This window comes from Pseudopodoces humilis, chromosome 1, assembly GCF_049639895.1.
Source record: "Pseudopodoces humilis isolate 2021_Gansu_Grassland_sample_001 chromosome 1, ASM4963989v1, whole genome shotgun sequence".
In the NCBI taxonomy this organism is placed as follows: Eukaryota; Metazoa; Chordata; class Aves; order Passeriformes; family Paridae; genus Pseudopodoces; species Pseudopodoces humilis.
In genome coordinates this window covers 45,821,882-45,838,480 of record NC_142200.1, presented here as the reverse complement: position 1 = coordinate 45,838,480, position 16,599 = coordinate 45,821,882, and the positions used below count along the sequence as shown (strand labels likewise).

At 40.5% G+C, this 16,599-nt stretch overlaps 1 protein-coding gene across 1 annotated transcript; it reads left to right on the top strand.

Annotated features, from left to right (window-relative positions):
• The first annotated feature begins 841 nt into the window (after positions 1 to 841).
• Positions 842 to 6,349, top strand: LOC102107583 (histamine H3 receptor-like). The gene is made up of 3 exons (XM_005517434.2): positions 842 to 1,088; positions 3,696 to 3,862; positions 5,564 to 6,349. The coding sequence occupies exons 1-3, from the start codon at positions 842 to 844 to the stop codon at positions 6,347 to 6,349; spliced, it is 1,200 nt and encodes a 399-aa protein (XP_005517491.2).
• The last annotated feature ends 10,250 nt before the right edge of the window (positions 6,350 to 16,599 follow it).

Genomic DNA, 16,599 nt, shown 5'->3' with positions numbered 1-16,599 from the left:
AGCTGCAATTTGAAATGCAGATGACACAGTGTGCCATGATGTTACAGAGTCACTGAGTGTCAACCACAGCCATAGCCTACCAAATTCTGTGCACTCCTATCAAAATAAATGGAAGGGATATCTTTACTCACACCTGAAAAGGGCTAAAGACTTGGTACCTCATGGAGTAAAAGCTTATCTAACATTACTTGGGAAATGCAGGATTAGCTTGGCCACACTATAAAGACCTCCAAAGTCCAAGTATTTGGTTTGTTCTGCCCAGAGTTTCTGGTTAGGGTGAGCTGAAGAGGTATTGGTGGTGCTTCTGCTGCATGTAACTGTATTACAAATGTTCTGTAACCAGAAACACTAAGAAATATCTCCTTGTTATTAACTGTAAAATTTAAAAAGTGCTATAGCAGCAAGTGCAAAAGTGTCAACATTTTACTGTAAGGGAAATAGAATTGTAATAATTTTAATCCTGTTAACCACTGAAATGGTGAAAATGAGATATGGTTTTGGATTCAGCACCATCTGATGTGTAAAACCACTTACACATTGCTAGTATGGAAACTGTTTGACTGTGAAAAGAATTTTCTTCAGACAAGACTTTTTTAGATTAGTAGATAAGGATCTGTGTCCAGGAAAGACACTGTTTATGTGGTGTCTTTTCTAAGGCCCATAGATGCATTCAGATAAAGAAATGTCAAAGAGTCTTGTGTTCCATTTTTTTGATATTGTGAATATTTTCTTTTTATGTTTCAGTATTCAGCCCAGCCTGCTAATAGACTTGTCTCAACCTTTTGGATAACTTTGCCAGATACAACTTCCTTCCCAGACTGACCTGACCTGGATACCCACCATGCACAACAGCACAGCCCGAACTCCGCACACGGCTGCGACGTGTAACGAGACTTGGCCCACTCAGCCGCTGAGCTCCGAGTTCTCACTGGGTGTGTTGGTGCTGCTGGCTTTCCTCATGGTGCTACTGTGTGTGGTGACCATCCTTGGAAACATCCTGGTGATCCTTGCTTTTGTTATGGACAGAAAGCTGAGGCATCGGAGTAACTATTTCTTTCTGAATCTTGCTGTTTCTGACTTTGCAGTGGGTAAGTCACCAGCTGTGGAGCCATGTGCCAATTGTGTTGTAGGACTCTTAGGAGAAGCACTGGTGTTTATTTTCTGTGTGTTTTCTTCTGAGAGAACTATTTCCCAGCTGTGTCTGGGGGAAGGATGAGGAATGGTGGAAGTTGCATGAAGTATTTTAATAGCCATATATGTCTCAAAATATGTTATAATATGAAATGCATCCTTTTTCATATAAATACTTATAATACTTACAATACTTATAATGCTTCAAGACAAAGGAGTGACTGTTCTATGTGAATACTTGTTGAAGAGGTGTTTTGCTACAGTTTAGGATTTACCCTTGCCTCTCCTGTAAGAGTGTTCATCACACACTTCAGAACATCCCTATGTGTGATACAGCCAGGTAAATAAACTACTTCTCTACATAGTACTAATGGTTTATGAAAGACACTTTATCACCAGGACTTTTTACTAGCTTCTGCTTAACACAGGCTATTGATCCAATGGGTTGTTTGATACCAGTAACACCCTGCTGGCATTTCTCATTGGCCCCCTATTCCCTTAGTGGCACTGCAGAGCTCCAGGAGAGTTTTTTGCTGGAGCTGCCATGGATCCAATCCTGGCTGGTGATGCTAAGTGAGGTGGTGGTGGAGTGATTGCCTTTTGCAGCACTCCTCCATGGCTGGAGCCAGGGAAACAGCCCATGCAGCAGAGAAAGCCTAGCAAAACCATAGTCCTGTGGCAAATGTGCCAGCAAATGTCTTGACTTGAGGCACATAGGTATTTCTGCACACAAAGGCTTTCTCTTCAAGATGGCCACAGAAACCAATATTCACTGAGCCGTGAGAAAGGAAATCACGGCCACAGACCTACTGCACTTCTGACAATACCTTCCCCCAAATGCTGTTCCTTTGTCAAGTGCTGTATAGTGAAATGTATTAGTTTAGCTTTTAAGGTTTTCCTTCATTTATGCCATTTATAACATGTGTTGCCTTATTCTGTCCCTTACTCCATGGGGCAGAAACCAAACAATGCATGTGATGAAGCCTTTGCTTTCCTGCTAAGGTAGACAATTTGCTGGAGCTGCTATTTCATTGCTCAGGTCTTCTGCAAAAGTCTCTTTCTCCTCATATCTCATAGTCTAGTCAAGAGAGTTAAATATCTACCTTCTGCATCTGTTCTTTGTGGCTGGTGTCTAATGCATTCTTAAGTCAGCCAAGAGGAACTGATCGCAATCAGTATTATATGGGCTTATATAGACCGTAAATCTAAGATTTTGCCTCTGATAATGGTCAGGAAATACTTTATTTTCTGAAATTGCTGTGGGGTTGGTTTTTCTTTTAAAATTTATTAAAAGTCTGGAATCTTTCCTGTGATGTGGCTTACATCTTTTGCATCCTCTAATTAGTAAAAGTAAGAATAGCTTCAACAATCAATGCTTATAACCTGGGCTTTGCCTCTATATTTATATGCATAGCTAAAAGCAGTCATTACTGTTTGACATGGTGCCAAAGATGGATCCCATTGAAGTTCATGAGAATAGCAGCTGTTATCAGCAACCATGAAAAATGAGTATTTAGTATTTAAAGTATTTAAAGGGATGCTGCTTGTATTTAAGGTATATGTTAAAATAAGCCGTCAGTATTGAAAGCGCTGTGAGCACTTCCCTGTTGATAACAGTCTGTCAACTCATTGTCCAGTTTTATTGCCAGTGGACCACATTGCCCTGGTTATGTTTAGTAACTTCTAATATCTTGATGGACATGTCAAGAAAGGAATAATCTGGAGAGTTTAAAATGCATTTTGAAGCGGCATATAATTTTCTATTTGCCTCTGGTAGATGAGCATTTTCAGGAATTTCAGGAATCAACTATTGCCCCACACTTTTGAAAAAAATGTTAGTGCTAAAATGAAGAAGTTGCTGGCTTAAAAATAAAACACAAACATGATTTTGTTAATGAAGTACTTCAGTGGAAGGTCTCTTGGACAAAATACAAATTTAACAAACCAAAATAGTTCTGGAGTTATTCTCAGGTAGAGAAGAAGCATAAGATTAAAAAAACTCCTTAAAAATGAGAGTTTCATACTTCTGGTGTGTCTGCTCTATCTCTGGTAGAGCACCACACAGACTGCCCAATATACTGTTTTCTGCTTACAAATGCTAACCAGCCTTACAGGAAAAACTACCATTGGCAACATCTGCAGATGTGTTTAGGGGAGAATTCTAATACAGATGAAAGGACAGAGGAAATACAATGATGAGGTTACCTATCAGAAGGCAACCACAGTGCATATATGCTGCAGCACTGATTTTATATCTTTAGAGAGTCTAGGTTGGTTAGACTTGGATTTCCTTCTTCAGCAAATCCTTCTTTGCTGAATTACTTTCAGCTTATTGTCAACAATCAGCATACATAAATCACACTAAGATCTAAGACACAGAAAGTCACCATCAAATTTCATGAGAATTTAAGAATTTATGTATATAAATTATATAAATTGCATATTCACCTTAATAGATTTGTTGATTTTTTTTTTACCCAAGTACCCAAACAGTGTGTCTCTCTGCTTCAAGGAGTTTGCAATCCCTATGAACTGCCTGGTGTCTTTTTGGTTGCTTTCCACAGGTGTGTTCTGCATGCCCCTCTACATCCCTTACAGCCTGACGGGGAAATGGCACTTGGGAAGAGGCATCTGCAAGCTCTGGCTGGTTATGGATTATCTCCTCTGCACAGCTTCAGTATTTAACATTGTTCTTATCAGCTATGACCGTTTCCTGTCAGTTACTAAAGCTGTAAGTACCCTCTATTCTCAGATTTTTTTCCTTGGATGGTTATATTCACCAGCCTTTGCCATGCTCATGAGTAAAGCCCCAAATTTAGTGAAGATAATATCCCTCAAAAATATACTGGCATTTGGTTGGTGATTATTAGATATTTTGCAGCCAGATTGAGCAAATATTCTACATTGAGCATGCTTCAGAGCAGAGCCAGTCAACCGGGACTTTTCTCACAATTTCTGCTGCAAGCTGCTTTTGTGTTACTGCCTGAGGAAAAGCAGTCTAGGGGGTAAAACAGATAAGGCAGCAGCCTGGTAAGAAAGGGGCAGGGAAAGAGAAAATTCAGAGTAAACTGTATTTGGGTTTGGACCTAATATCAGGCATGAAAGGAAAAGACAGTGGAGCTAGGTCAGTGAAATAAAGGACACTGGGGAGCGTGTCTAGACCTGAGATGTGGTCAAAAATTATTCTGGATAAGACTGGGAGCAAGAGCAAACAGGCAGAAAGTGGGACAAAGGGCAGACTGCAATAATTGCCTGTAGATACACAGCAATAAACTCCTCTTTGTGTCTGGAGCAAAACCCCAAACTTCAGACACATTCTGTCTCTGCTTTCTGCAGAGAATCCTACACACCTAGTGTGAGCTTTATGTCTTGGGCCATGCTAGGGGTGGAGGCCAGCATTTCTCACCAGCCACACTGTTAGCTCAAGTGGCAGGGAATGTCACAGAGAACTAAAGGTTCTTCTGAGCTTATGAGACTGTCAACATAACTTCACACAATAGAATTCCAGTCTTATTTGTGGTAATTAATTTAACTTCCTACATCTGCCTTTTTATTAAATGATATTATGTTATTTTATTTAAGGCAAAAATCTTGGAAACCAAACACCAAAATTTTTGGTGTGTAAGAAACCTTAAGCTGGAAAGTCAAAGATTCATCATTTACAAAATGCAAAATTCAGAGCTCCTATAAAAATGTAATTAAGACCTATGGGCATTTGTATGATAGTTCTAGTGACATTAATTCAAACTTTTGTTATCAGTTGGGTGTCTAAGCTTGCAGAATTACACATTCATCCTGTGAAAGGGATGAAGCAGGCTGCGAAACACGTTATATGTATCTTCTCTGCAACGTATAGTAGAAAATATGTACTGGCTCTGGAGTGGATGGAGAAGGAAGAAAATGGGTGATTTTTTTTAGTTTCATCAGCTAAGGCCTGTGGTGCAGGTGTGGTATCTATTCCTTCATCCTCATGAATTGTCTAGTAAGTAATTTTCTTATAGGTTAAATCAATGTGCCACCTTTTCTGTTGAGCACCATGATGCATACCATTATTTGTTTGTAAAATTCTGTAAAAAGCAGTGCAGTTTCCAGTGGGTGAGAGTCATGCTCCCAATAACTATAAAGTGCTAATATCTCTGGCATTTAAAACCATCAGTGTCTCAAACAAGGCATATGAAATTTCTAGGTGCTAATAGATGATTGTGTTTCATGCCCTGGACTTGGACTCTGATACAGTGACATTAACTTGTAGAGAGACAACCCTGTGCTCTGTCACCATCAATGAAATAAACGTGCTTGGGTGAGCTTCAGCTGTGATCAGCACAGCCACATCTCTGTATTACCAAGCATCTCTTGAGTTCACCTACCGTTGCTTCTCTTAGTTCCAAGGGTCTCTACAAGCCTGAACTTTTTATGTTTTTTCCCCTCACAGGTATCTTACAGAGCCCAGCAGGGAATAACATCCAGCCCTGCCATCCAGATGGTGGCCATCTGGGTCTTTGCCTTCCTCCTGTACTGCCCAGCCATCCTGTTTTGGGAGCACCTAGCCAGACACAGCGTGGTAGCAGCAGATCAGTGCTACGCCGAGTTCTTAGACAACTGGTACTTCCTCCTGTGTGCATCCACCCTGGAGTTCTTTGTGCCGCTGCTCTTGGTGAGCTACTTCAACATGCGCATCTTCCAGAACATCCAGAGGCGCCAGCGGCGTGGCAGCGTGCAGGACTGTGAGCCTGCAAGGAGCAGCAGCCTGTCCTGGAGGTTTTGTGGCTTGCCAAGGCCAGGGGCATCATCTCCTTCATCAGAAGCAGAGGACAGTGTTTCTTCTTCCATGAGACCAAAGAAAGAGTCTTTGGGAACTGACTGCTCATCTCCATCCATACACAATTCTGTCACCCCAGAAAATTACTTTTCTGTTTCTTTCTGTACAAAGACCAGATCAAAACTGCAGAGGGACAAGAAAGCAGCAAAGTCTCTTGCCATAATTGTCTGTGTGTTTGCCATTTGCTGGGCCCCATACTCTTTATTAATGATTGTTCGTGGGGCCTGCCAGGGAACTTGTGTCCATAACTTCCTGTATGAAGCAACCTTTTGGCTTTTGTGGATCAATTCTTCTTTGAACCCATTTCTTTACCCTCTCTGTCATGTTAAATTTCGAATGGCTTTTCTTAAAATACTATGCCACAAAAGGTTTGCAACATTGAGATCAGGTTCCTTTTAGAAGAAAAAAGAAAATAGCCACTGTTTGAAAATAGATTTAGTATTTTCCAGGAGATTAAACTAGTTGGGAAATCTAAATATGCCTTCTGTGAAATGTCCTCCTGTAGACAAATGTGCATGACCAAGGTTTGTGTACTTTTCCCAGCTATTTTAATCAACCAGTTAAAGTCTATTGCCTCTGACTTTACCTAGTAGTCTATCCACATTATCTCAATTCTGATTGCTGAAAATGTTGTCTTCAACTGCAGTACTGCTTATATTTGTGTTCACAGGTGATATTAGTTAAAAATTGTTAAAATAAAGTTGTAGATTACCCATAGGGTCAGTAGAATTCTAAACTTGCTATCTGTTCTATTTCTTTTGAATAATTTGCATTCAGAATCTCATTTTTGCCTATATGAAACATCCAATGAAGTTATGATTTTTGTTGTCAGGCACATAGCAGGATTACTTCCTTTCACTAAAGGTTTTTTGCCTTCAGAAGCAAATAGGAGCTACTTTCAAAAACTTGAATGTATGCTTGCATTGATACTATGGTTTGGATTAGAAGGGACTTTTAAGATCATCTATACCTGGACAGGAACACCTTCCACTAGACGAGGTTGCTCAAAGCCCTATCCAACCTGTCCTTGAACACTTCCAGGGATGGGGCATCCACAACTTCTCCAGACAACCCATGTCAGTGGCTCACCACCCTTGAATTTCTTCCTAATATCTAATCTAAACCTGTCCTCTTTCAGTTTAAAGCCATTGCCTCTTGTCCTATCACAACATGCCCTTATAAAAAGACCCTCTCCAGCTGTCTTGTAGCCCCCTTTAGGTACTGGAAGGCTGTTTCAAGGTCCCTCTGAAGCTAGCTTGTTCTCCAAGGTGAACAACCCCAATCAGCCAATTGACTCAGCCAATCCTCATAGGAAAGATATTCCAGTCCTCTGATCATCTTTGTATCCTTCCTCTGGATCTGCTTCAACATATCCTTCTCATACTGGGGACCCCAGAGAGGGATGCTGAACTCCAGGTGGGGTCTCACAAGATCTCTGTGCATTGTACCTCTTACCTTTCATCCAGGCTGTGGGAACACTTGGAATTGTCAAGGGAAAGGTTTAGATCAAGAGGAGTCTTGTGGACAGTGAGTGTTTGTGGAAGTTGCACAAGTAAGCTGCTTTACTGACCTAAGTAACACTTTCATGCTGATGGCATGAAATTCTTCCTATGCCTGCTCTGAACCCATGGCCAGTGCAGGTCCTGCAAGCCATGGCTTGGGATCCATGCTGATGAAAGGCATCAGTAAGGCTGATGGTTAGAGGAAAAATCTGGTAGGGCTGTCAGATGCAGATTTCACTTCTCCCTGGAACTGATAGAACCATAAAACAAACCAAAATTCAGATGTGCACTCAAGACCAAAATCTAAAAGACAGTGCCATGCTTTTTAGGAGGATTTTGTCTGGACCTTGCAGAGGTGGCTTTTTAGTTTCATTAGTCAACACCTTAGTCTTTCATGAAAAAAATCTTCTTCTTTGGGCTCTAACAAAAACTCATGCAGGACCTGTTGCTGAGAAAGCTTAGTCAGGAACAATTAAGTCTTACTCTATTTGTATGAGGGCCTTATGGGCACACAACAGGACTTAATTGCCATGGCTTGACCTCCCCTGGACCTTCACTCCTTACTCCAGCCTTGGGCCTAAGAGCATCATTAAACTGAGGTGGTTCTCTCCTGAGATACACGAGTGCTTGTAGGCTGCTCTGAGCACTGTCTTCTGCATTTTTTTGAGGCTGTAATTGGACTTCTGAGATTGGCCTTGGACCCAGCTTGTCACCTCATGTTTTGTCATGTTCTGCCCCAGCCATACCTGGGGAACTGAAGTCATCCACAGCAGCATGGTCTGTGATATCAGTCATCTCTCAGAAAGAAATCACACCAGTGGGTCAAATTCAAACTGCTCAAGGACTCCCGAGCAGGTTGTCAGTTCTGCCTGAAAAGGATATTTTGCTTTCTTCCCCACAAAGAATTCCAGATCCCACTCTTGTTTGGTTTTTTGTTGTTTTTTTGTTGTTTTTTTGGTTTTTTTAAAAATTTTTAGGTTTTTTTTTACTGGTGCTTTCCAATTGCTTTATCATTGTATCAATCTTCCCTTCACTTGTATCCTTCAATGCTGCATTCTTTCTCCTTGCAGACTCACCACATTTCTTGCATTCCTGTATTAACAGGTTTCCCATTTTACTATAGATAGTTCATGTTCCTCCACACTGTTGTAGTGTCTATAGATTTGCTGTGACACATATTTCTCTGTGCCTTGCTCAACAGTTCCCCAGTCATATTGGTACAGCTTTTTCACAGAAATAATAAAAGACATTTTAAGCCAAGAAACACAAAATTGAATCCAGAGCAGAAAAATCAAATTTTTTTTATTTGGCTTTGTTTTCAATTTGCATGCATTTATTTTAAACACAATATTCTTGCAGCAGTGTTAATGAAGTGCATTAGAAACTAGCTTTCCTAGTGAAAATAGGGCAAAGTGGCATAAAGTGGAGTGGCTGGATTTTTGTGTGGTGAAAGTGGAACAGCATCGTGTAATGAGAGAAGAAGAAGGTGAAATTCAACTTTTTTACTGTGCAAATGGGGAAGTGGAAAAAGCAGACTATTTTGTATATCACTGATGATCATTAGATATTTTCTTCTCATGACTTTCCCCCTGTAGCCCTTTTTTTTTCCTGATCTGGCTACTATACTTCAAGCTGGATCATACTTTCTTGCCTTTAAATGTTGGCTCTGATCTTCAGTTCTCTGATCTTCACTTCTGTGTATACTTGTTAATTTGCTTTCTCTCCTTGCTAAACAACCCTGCCTAAAATTTTTATCTGAAATATGCCAGGGTAGGCTTAAATATGCCTGGAAAGTGGGCACTGTGGGTACATCTGCTGGCTTTCCTTACAATAGCTTCTCACAGAAACCTCTTTTTGGCATCTTTTTCCTTTTGCTGTTCCAACCAGCATGTTCCTGCAGATGTCACTGGTGCTACACGGTATTTTTAAACCTTGCAAATCCGTAGGTTTTTCAGAAGGTGCTATTTATGTGTACAATCCTACATGATATGACACCAGCACCTTTCAGCTAAAACTGCCACCAGATCTGCTGTATTACATCTAATATTTACTGTGCTGCAGAAAAGATTAGAGGAATGGCTTATTACCTTGGCAAAGAAAGGAAGACTTTAGTCACACAGATAATCATAAGTTAGCACAGAACTTCTTTCTAAGTTGCTCTGCATAGAAATCATCCTGTGCTCAGAATTTAAAGCAGGGCCTTATATCACCCATGGAAAAGGATAGAGTCACAGTGAGCTGAGAGCAGGTCCTCAGCATTGGCTTGTCAGAAAAAAGAGTCCCCTATCTTCTGACATAGAAGGGTTTTTTTCTCATTAAGCTTTTTAAGCTATTCTGCATGTGGGCTGCTTCTAAAGAAGTCCATCTCTCATACCCTTTTTGCTGCCCTTTGTCAGCACCTTACTTTTGAGTTACCTTCAACTGCCAATGAAGCTGCAGCTTTGGATACAAGTATTTGGTTATGTTTCTCAGTCATTTCCTATGGATCTGAGCTTTAGCTTTGCTAAAGTCATTGGGGATTTACCAAGACAGCCAAACTGTACCAAACAAGAACAGAGCAGGCCTTTGCCTGATCTGTACAGCAGAGAACTTCAAGGGGATCAGCTCAGCAGAGGTTTTGAGGATGGAGAACATCCTCAGTAAGACAGATCTTGGTTCTAATGCTTTCCCTGGCATTCTAAAGGCCTGAGCAACTTGACCTCTGTCTTGAACCATTTGTACAGGGGAACCTGTTTGTAAGTGTAAAAATTTGTGGACTTTCCTGCTGGGACATTTACATTCAGCTGGTTCTGCTGCTTTTGACAAATGACTGAAAGTAGAGTCAATCCTCACATATATACAAAGACAGTATGTCAGTGCAAATGCCCTCTTTACAGGACACAAGCCAAATTAGTTTCTGGAACAAAGCCAAGGGAGTTAATGGGTATAGCCTCTGAAGTTGATGGGTTTTTATTATTTATATTCTATTTCTGTAATAATTTCTGGTGTACACAGATCAATCAGTTTTCAGTTAGTTCCACCAATGGCATCTCAGGTTAACTCACCACCTGACTTTTGTGGTATTATACACTGTTTCTTTCTGTTCTCTGTTGCTGGGTTGTTCACACTACTTAATGTAACAATATAATTTTTTCATTATTATACATCAGATATAATGAGAGCAAATTGCACTGGCCTCTGACTCACCTCCTCTTACAGCCTTGCACCTGGTGCTGTATCCTTCCTCTTTACCATGCTGGAGGTACTGGAATTAGAGTGCTTTGAGAACCTGCATGTAAACGCTTGTAAGCTTTTTTTCTTGATAAGAAATGACAGTATTATATTTTTTCCATCTAGCATTCAGATTTATGTCTTCTTTGCTACTTGAATCTGGGCATTTAAGAGACTGAAGAAAGAAGAGCTTAAGCCAAAACCGAAGCAAAGTGGTGGTTTTATATCTTCCTGAGATTCTTCCCATGTCCAGAGCTTAGACCCTGACCCTTGTGCAAGTTATTTCTTGTGAAGTCAGAGATTTGCTGCTCCTTGGTAATGTGGGCACAGGTAGGAAATTTTGAACCAAACGGGTGATGTGAGGAGGAATGGTTGCCTACTAAAACAGCAAACAGACAAAATACACCTCTGGTTTTGGTAAAGACCTTGAGCCATATTTGAGTGTCTCATCTCACATACTTTCTTAGATGTTAGAAAGGATCTGAGTGAATCAGTTACCATAGAGAGATGTAGCAGATTTCTTTGGATGTATTTTTCACAAGAAAGGGAACTAGCAGAGGGACAGGTGCAATTCAGTGCTACGCTATATCCAGTCCTGGGCTGGAAAAGCTCTGTGAGTTTTAATAGAGTATTTCCTTTTTTTCTTTTCCCCTCCACATTTTCTAGATCCTTTAAAAACAGAGATGCTAATAACATTGGTGTAGTTTACTAGATTGCCCATTTAAGAAAATGGGCTTTTTTCCTCATTTTTGGCATGTTAGCTTCGCAGAGAGGGAAAACTGTGAACTGAACTTTTGCACTGCTGATAATGTTACAGTTTTCTGGCCAGGTCGTGGAGAGAGCACTACTTCACTGACAGTGGAGCAACTTGAAGTCTCTCTGTAGTGATTAGTATTCCTAGAGCGTGTTTGTTTATTTCTTGGACTTGAAGCCTTTGCATCCTATCCTTCCTTCCCCTGATCCTCCCAAAGCAAAAATAACCATTCTAAGAGTTCTTGTGGGTGCTTCCTGGCAGACCTTGCTGTTAAGATCTTTTCATCTTGGATTGTCTTTCTTTCTTGCTTCAGGCCATTAGCCTTTGCCTTGTCCCCTTTGACTGCCCTGCATAATTCCTGCCTCTCCATGGCTCTTCCCAGTTCAGATTTATTAACTGAAAAGGAAGCTGCCTCTGTGGCACCTGAAGGACTTCTGGCTGAGCCTGAGGTGGGGCAGCAGCCTGCAAAGAGAAGTGGCTGCCTGGTGGCTCTTGCTATCAGCTGTGCTTTGCTGACAGTCAGGGCACTTAGCCTCCAATTTAGCTTTTCCAAGAGGCAAAAAGCTCCACAGCTCCTCAGCTGTGAGGTGAATTTGAAAGCTGTGCCCTGCCCCAGAGAGAGGAGGGCAGAGGTGTGAGGTGGGCAACAGAGAACCAGAGGAAGCAGCTTTCCAGAGCTGGGTACCCTGAGCACAGACACCTGGATGGCTCAGCCTTCAGGGTCTCCAATTCTAAATTATCTTTGCATATAATGACAAACATCGAGGGCAGGTTTATCTGCCTTATGATATTCCTCAGGCTTTTGTGTTCCAAGCTGGGCAGTGTATTTTGATTCTTTTCTTGTCTCTAAATGTCAGGCTTTGAAAAAGAAAAAAATTCACCTGAAAACTTCTGCTTAGTTCCTGCTCCAGTTTATAGCCAAGAGGTGTTTACTCCTCTTTAATACCTCAAATGAAGCTATGGATCTTGTCACAAGAGGTTTCCAGACTATAATTTGTTTATTTACTGATCAAGGGTGAATGTGGTTGATGTGCTTGCTGAAAGGGTGAAGATGAGGGCCAGCATGGAAGACCTTTTTTTGAGCACTCTTTGTCTGGGTCCTTAGGCTGCCCCATCACCCCCTACAGTTTTGGGGTATATGAAAGTGCTGCAGCCCATTTTCTCTGCTGAGCCATTCCTTTCCCACTGTAATGTTCACAGCTCCAGTAACATGAGATTCTAGTCCTTTAAAGCCTCTTGTCTTTCTTTTTTTTATTACTCTCATCTTTAACTGCTCTGGGTGCATCCTTGGTGCTGGGGAAAGCAAAGTTATCTTTCCGTCTGTGTGGTTTCATTAAGGGAACAGAAAGAAAAAAACAAAACTACCCTTTATTTACAACAAAAGATGTGATAGAAGGAAGTGAAAGGCTATTTAACACCGAGTAGGGAAAGATAAGTTTCCCTGGAAATGAGGGAAGAGAAAAGGAGGCTGAGGGGAGACCTTATTGCTCTTACAACTACCTAAAAGGAGGCAGTGGCAATGTGGATGTTGGCCTCTTCTTTGTGGCAGCGAAGGATAGAACGAGGGGAAATGTCCTCAATTTGCACCAGGGGAGGTTCAGGCTAGATATTAGGAAAAATATTCTCCACTGAAAGAGTGATTAAGCATGCTAAGAGGATCACCAGGGAAGTGGTGGAGTCACCATCCCCAGAAGTGTTCAAAAAATAAGGGCAGATGTGGCACTTTGTGATATGCTTTAGTGGGCAGGATAGTTTTTGGTCAAAGGTTGGATTTAATGATCTTGAAGGTCTATTCCAACCTTAATGATTCTCTAAGATCTGAAAAATAAATCAAAAGACTAGCTGTAAGCCTGTATATGTTTCACAAAATTTGTCATTATTGCGCAACGTGTGACTAAAATCCCACTGAGCGACAACAAAATGATGGAGTGCAGTTATCCATACAGACTTCAAATTTTGTAGGATACATTCCTTAGTCTTACAGACAAAACTGGTATAATTTGATTATTCTTTATTATAGTGGCCCCCTACCTCATAAATTATAAAGATGGTAGAATAATAGATAATAAATCCCCAAATTGAAGGGATGCCTGCAATACAGAGAATAAACTATCTCTGAAGCATGAATGTTCACATGAATGCAGACTGCCTTTGCGAAGTTGGCTGAGAGCCACATTTAGTCATGACAGTTCTAAAACATCACAACTTTTAATAATATCAAGCCTAGACTTTTATCTGCATAAGTTTAGTAAATATTGATCAGATTAATGCTTGATACAGTGACACAGGGAGCTTAAGTTCTTCTATTTTAAGATCTTAGGTGAGCTAAGAGTTTAAGGTGATTTAAGGATTTTAGATCAGTAGAAAATAATAAATGGTCTTTAAACCTTTAACGCAGCTTAGCTGCAGATTTGCAGACCATCCCTCAGACATTTAAAAAAATATTAAGCCTTCCTTATGCAGCACAGCTTGTGTCAAATCCAGCAGGTTTCAAAGCTGACTCGATTACACATTATATACCTCTCAAACTGTTCAACCCCACTGAAATTACTGTTACCCAAAGTTTAATTTTTTCCCCTCAAACATCCATGAGTTTGGGGATGCTGTGAGCAGTTTTCTTATGGCTTGGTCTTGCAGTGCTATCCTTGTAGGTAGACTGTACCTGTCATTGAATGGAGCCTTTCTGCTCCAAACCATTTCCAGCTTCCATGAGAGGGGTCAGCTGGGAGAAGAGGCTGACAAGGACTGTAGCACCATTTCATATAACTGCAGAATAATTTTGATCGGAGGTAATCTGAAAAGGTCATTTAGTTCAAGAGAGAACACTTTAAATATGTAAACAAGTTTTACTTTTATTTTTAGTAGTTTCTTTCTGTGCGTCAATTCTGATTCTCCAAGGAAGTGAAAGCAGAGGAAGTAGAGTGCTACAATCCACAACTGTTTTCCTGTGTGAAAGACTTCTAAAGCAAGACAGATTTTAAACTGAGGGGAATGTTTCTGAGGCAGCAAAATGGGATCCACCACATCACACCCTGCTCCATCAAAACAAGACAAGGGCTTTCAATGGCCAAGGGGATCCTGTCAGCAAGCAGCAGCAACTCCTGCCACTAGCAAAATTAATAGCAAATCTAGCTTTGTGCTAGCTTCTTAACATGAACTAATTTGAATAATCTGATTTGAAAGTTAGTTCAGAGCATGTGTTCTATGTAAAACCATCACAATTGAAATCACTGAGCGGGAGCTGAGGAAATCTTCATTAAGAGTCTTCAAAGTGACACTCTGGTCACTTTTTGGGGCCATCCTTTCTCACATACCTGCAGCTCAGCCTGAGTTGTAGTTAACTTTCTGTGTCACAACTCTTGCTGGAAACCTTTGCCTGAGCTGCAAAGCTTTTGCAGTTCGTTTTCCTTCCAGCCTGAATTTACTTCTGAGCACTTTGTATGTATAGGTTCCGTGCCAGTGCTTTTTATTTTAGCTATGTCTCTTTTCCCCAGGCTACTTCTTGCAGACACATCCCCAGTCAGCCACCCTTTGTTAGGCTGAACAGCAAGACATCTCACATCCATTTTCCTGACCTTCCCACTGACCTCTCTGTGCCTCTTCCAGCTGGAAGGTATCTCCCTGAAACATGGGTGACCAGGATTGTAGCAGTTTTCCATATGGTATCACCTGGGCCCCATACAAAGACATCAGTGCTTCCCTATTTTTACTGGAAATACCTCCCCTGCTGCCCTCATCGTTCCCTTTTCAAAAAAGGAAATTAAGTGAGTCTGGCAAGGTCTACCTTTAGTAAACCCATGTTGCATTTTATCCCATATTGCTTTTACCTCTGCATCATTAATTAGACTCCCCACAGAACACTATTTTAAAGCCTAGCAAGCTATTCAAGTGGCTCTAATAGACCTGTAAATATGGGTCAATTTTTTCACCTTCTTAATTGGAGGTCATACCCTTGTTCCCCAGTCCTATGGCACTGTCCACAACCTTATTACTTTACCAAAGAGACTTGCTAACAGACTTGAAAAATCTTGTGGCAAAGCTTTCCTAATATAAGGCAGGATATTATCTCATCCTTCCTATTCTAGCATGCTGATCACCTTTGTCTTAGGGAAGCTGAACATTTTCTTTATATTTAATATTTAGTTTGGCTGACTTACCTGCACTTTTGTTCTTTCAAATTAATGACTTTACTTATGAAACTTCTTTTCCTGTGTTTCCCATTTAATTTAAGCTGCGATAATTTGCAATAACTCTTTAAAAGATATTTGCTTTAATAATCTGTCTTTTATAGTGCCTCAGATATGAACTAAATCAAGTCCAGACTTCATCTTCTGCATGAGGGTTGCTGAGGATGAGGATACTTGTTGGTCATCTCAGTTAATGATATTGTCAGACCATATTACCATTAAAAGCATTTGTGTGCTAACCCACATCTAGGCTGTCACAGTTTGCCACAATGATATTTCTGACAGCACTTAGCTCTGAGATTGTAGGGTATAACCAAATCTGGTGGTGAAATTTAGTGTCTGATCATTGGAAAATTCTTCTGCCTCCTAAAAATACTGTTTTGTTTTGTTTTCTCAAGCTCTTTGTGTATATTGGTGCCACCATTTTTTATTATTATCACTTTCTTTCTTCTCATATTACTGCTTCATAAAGTCCAGGCTATTTTTTAGATTTCATGGTGAAATTCGGTGGTCTCAAGAACAAAAAGGAAAAAAAACCCCAAATTGTATTAATTTCAGAAATAATATTGCACTCTTTAAAATATGCCCTTGCTGTGGATTTTGGAAAAATCAGTGATGCTCAATGTATTGTATAAACTTGGAAGTGTTTGCAGTTGTCAAAGTGAGTTTCTTTTATTTATGGCTTTGATTAGATATTTTTCAGTTGGGGGACATAGGGAAAATTTGGGAAGAGTGTGAGCCCATAATGAATGGCCAGGAGAACACATTTTTCTAAAACAAAAAAGCCTCTAACCAGACTATTCTACAAGCAAATGTGCCCAGTGGAGATAGTCCAGACAACTGCACCTGGACACCACCTGGATATAATTAAGGTCCCAGAATGGAAGATGTGTTAAAATAGATGCCAGGAAATTTAACACTCTCCTTTCTTTGTTCATCTGCTGCAAAGGGATGGCATAGATAGTACAGTACAATGGACCCATAGGACTCTGGATA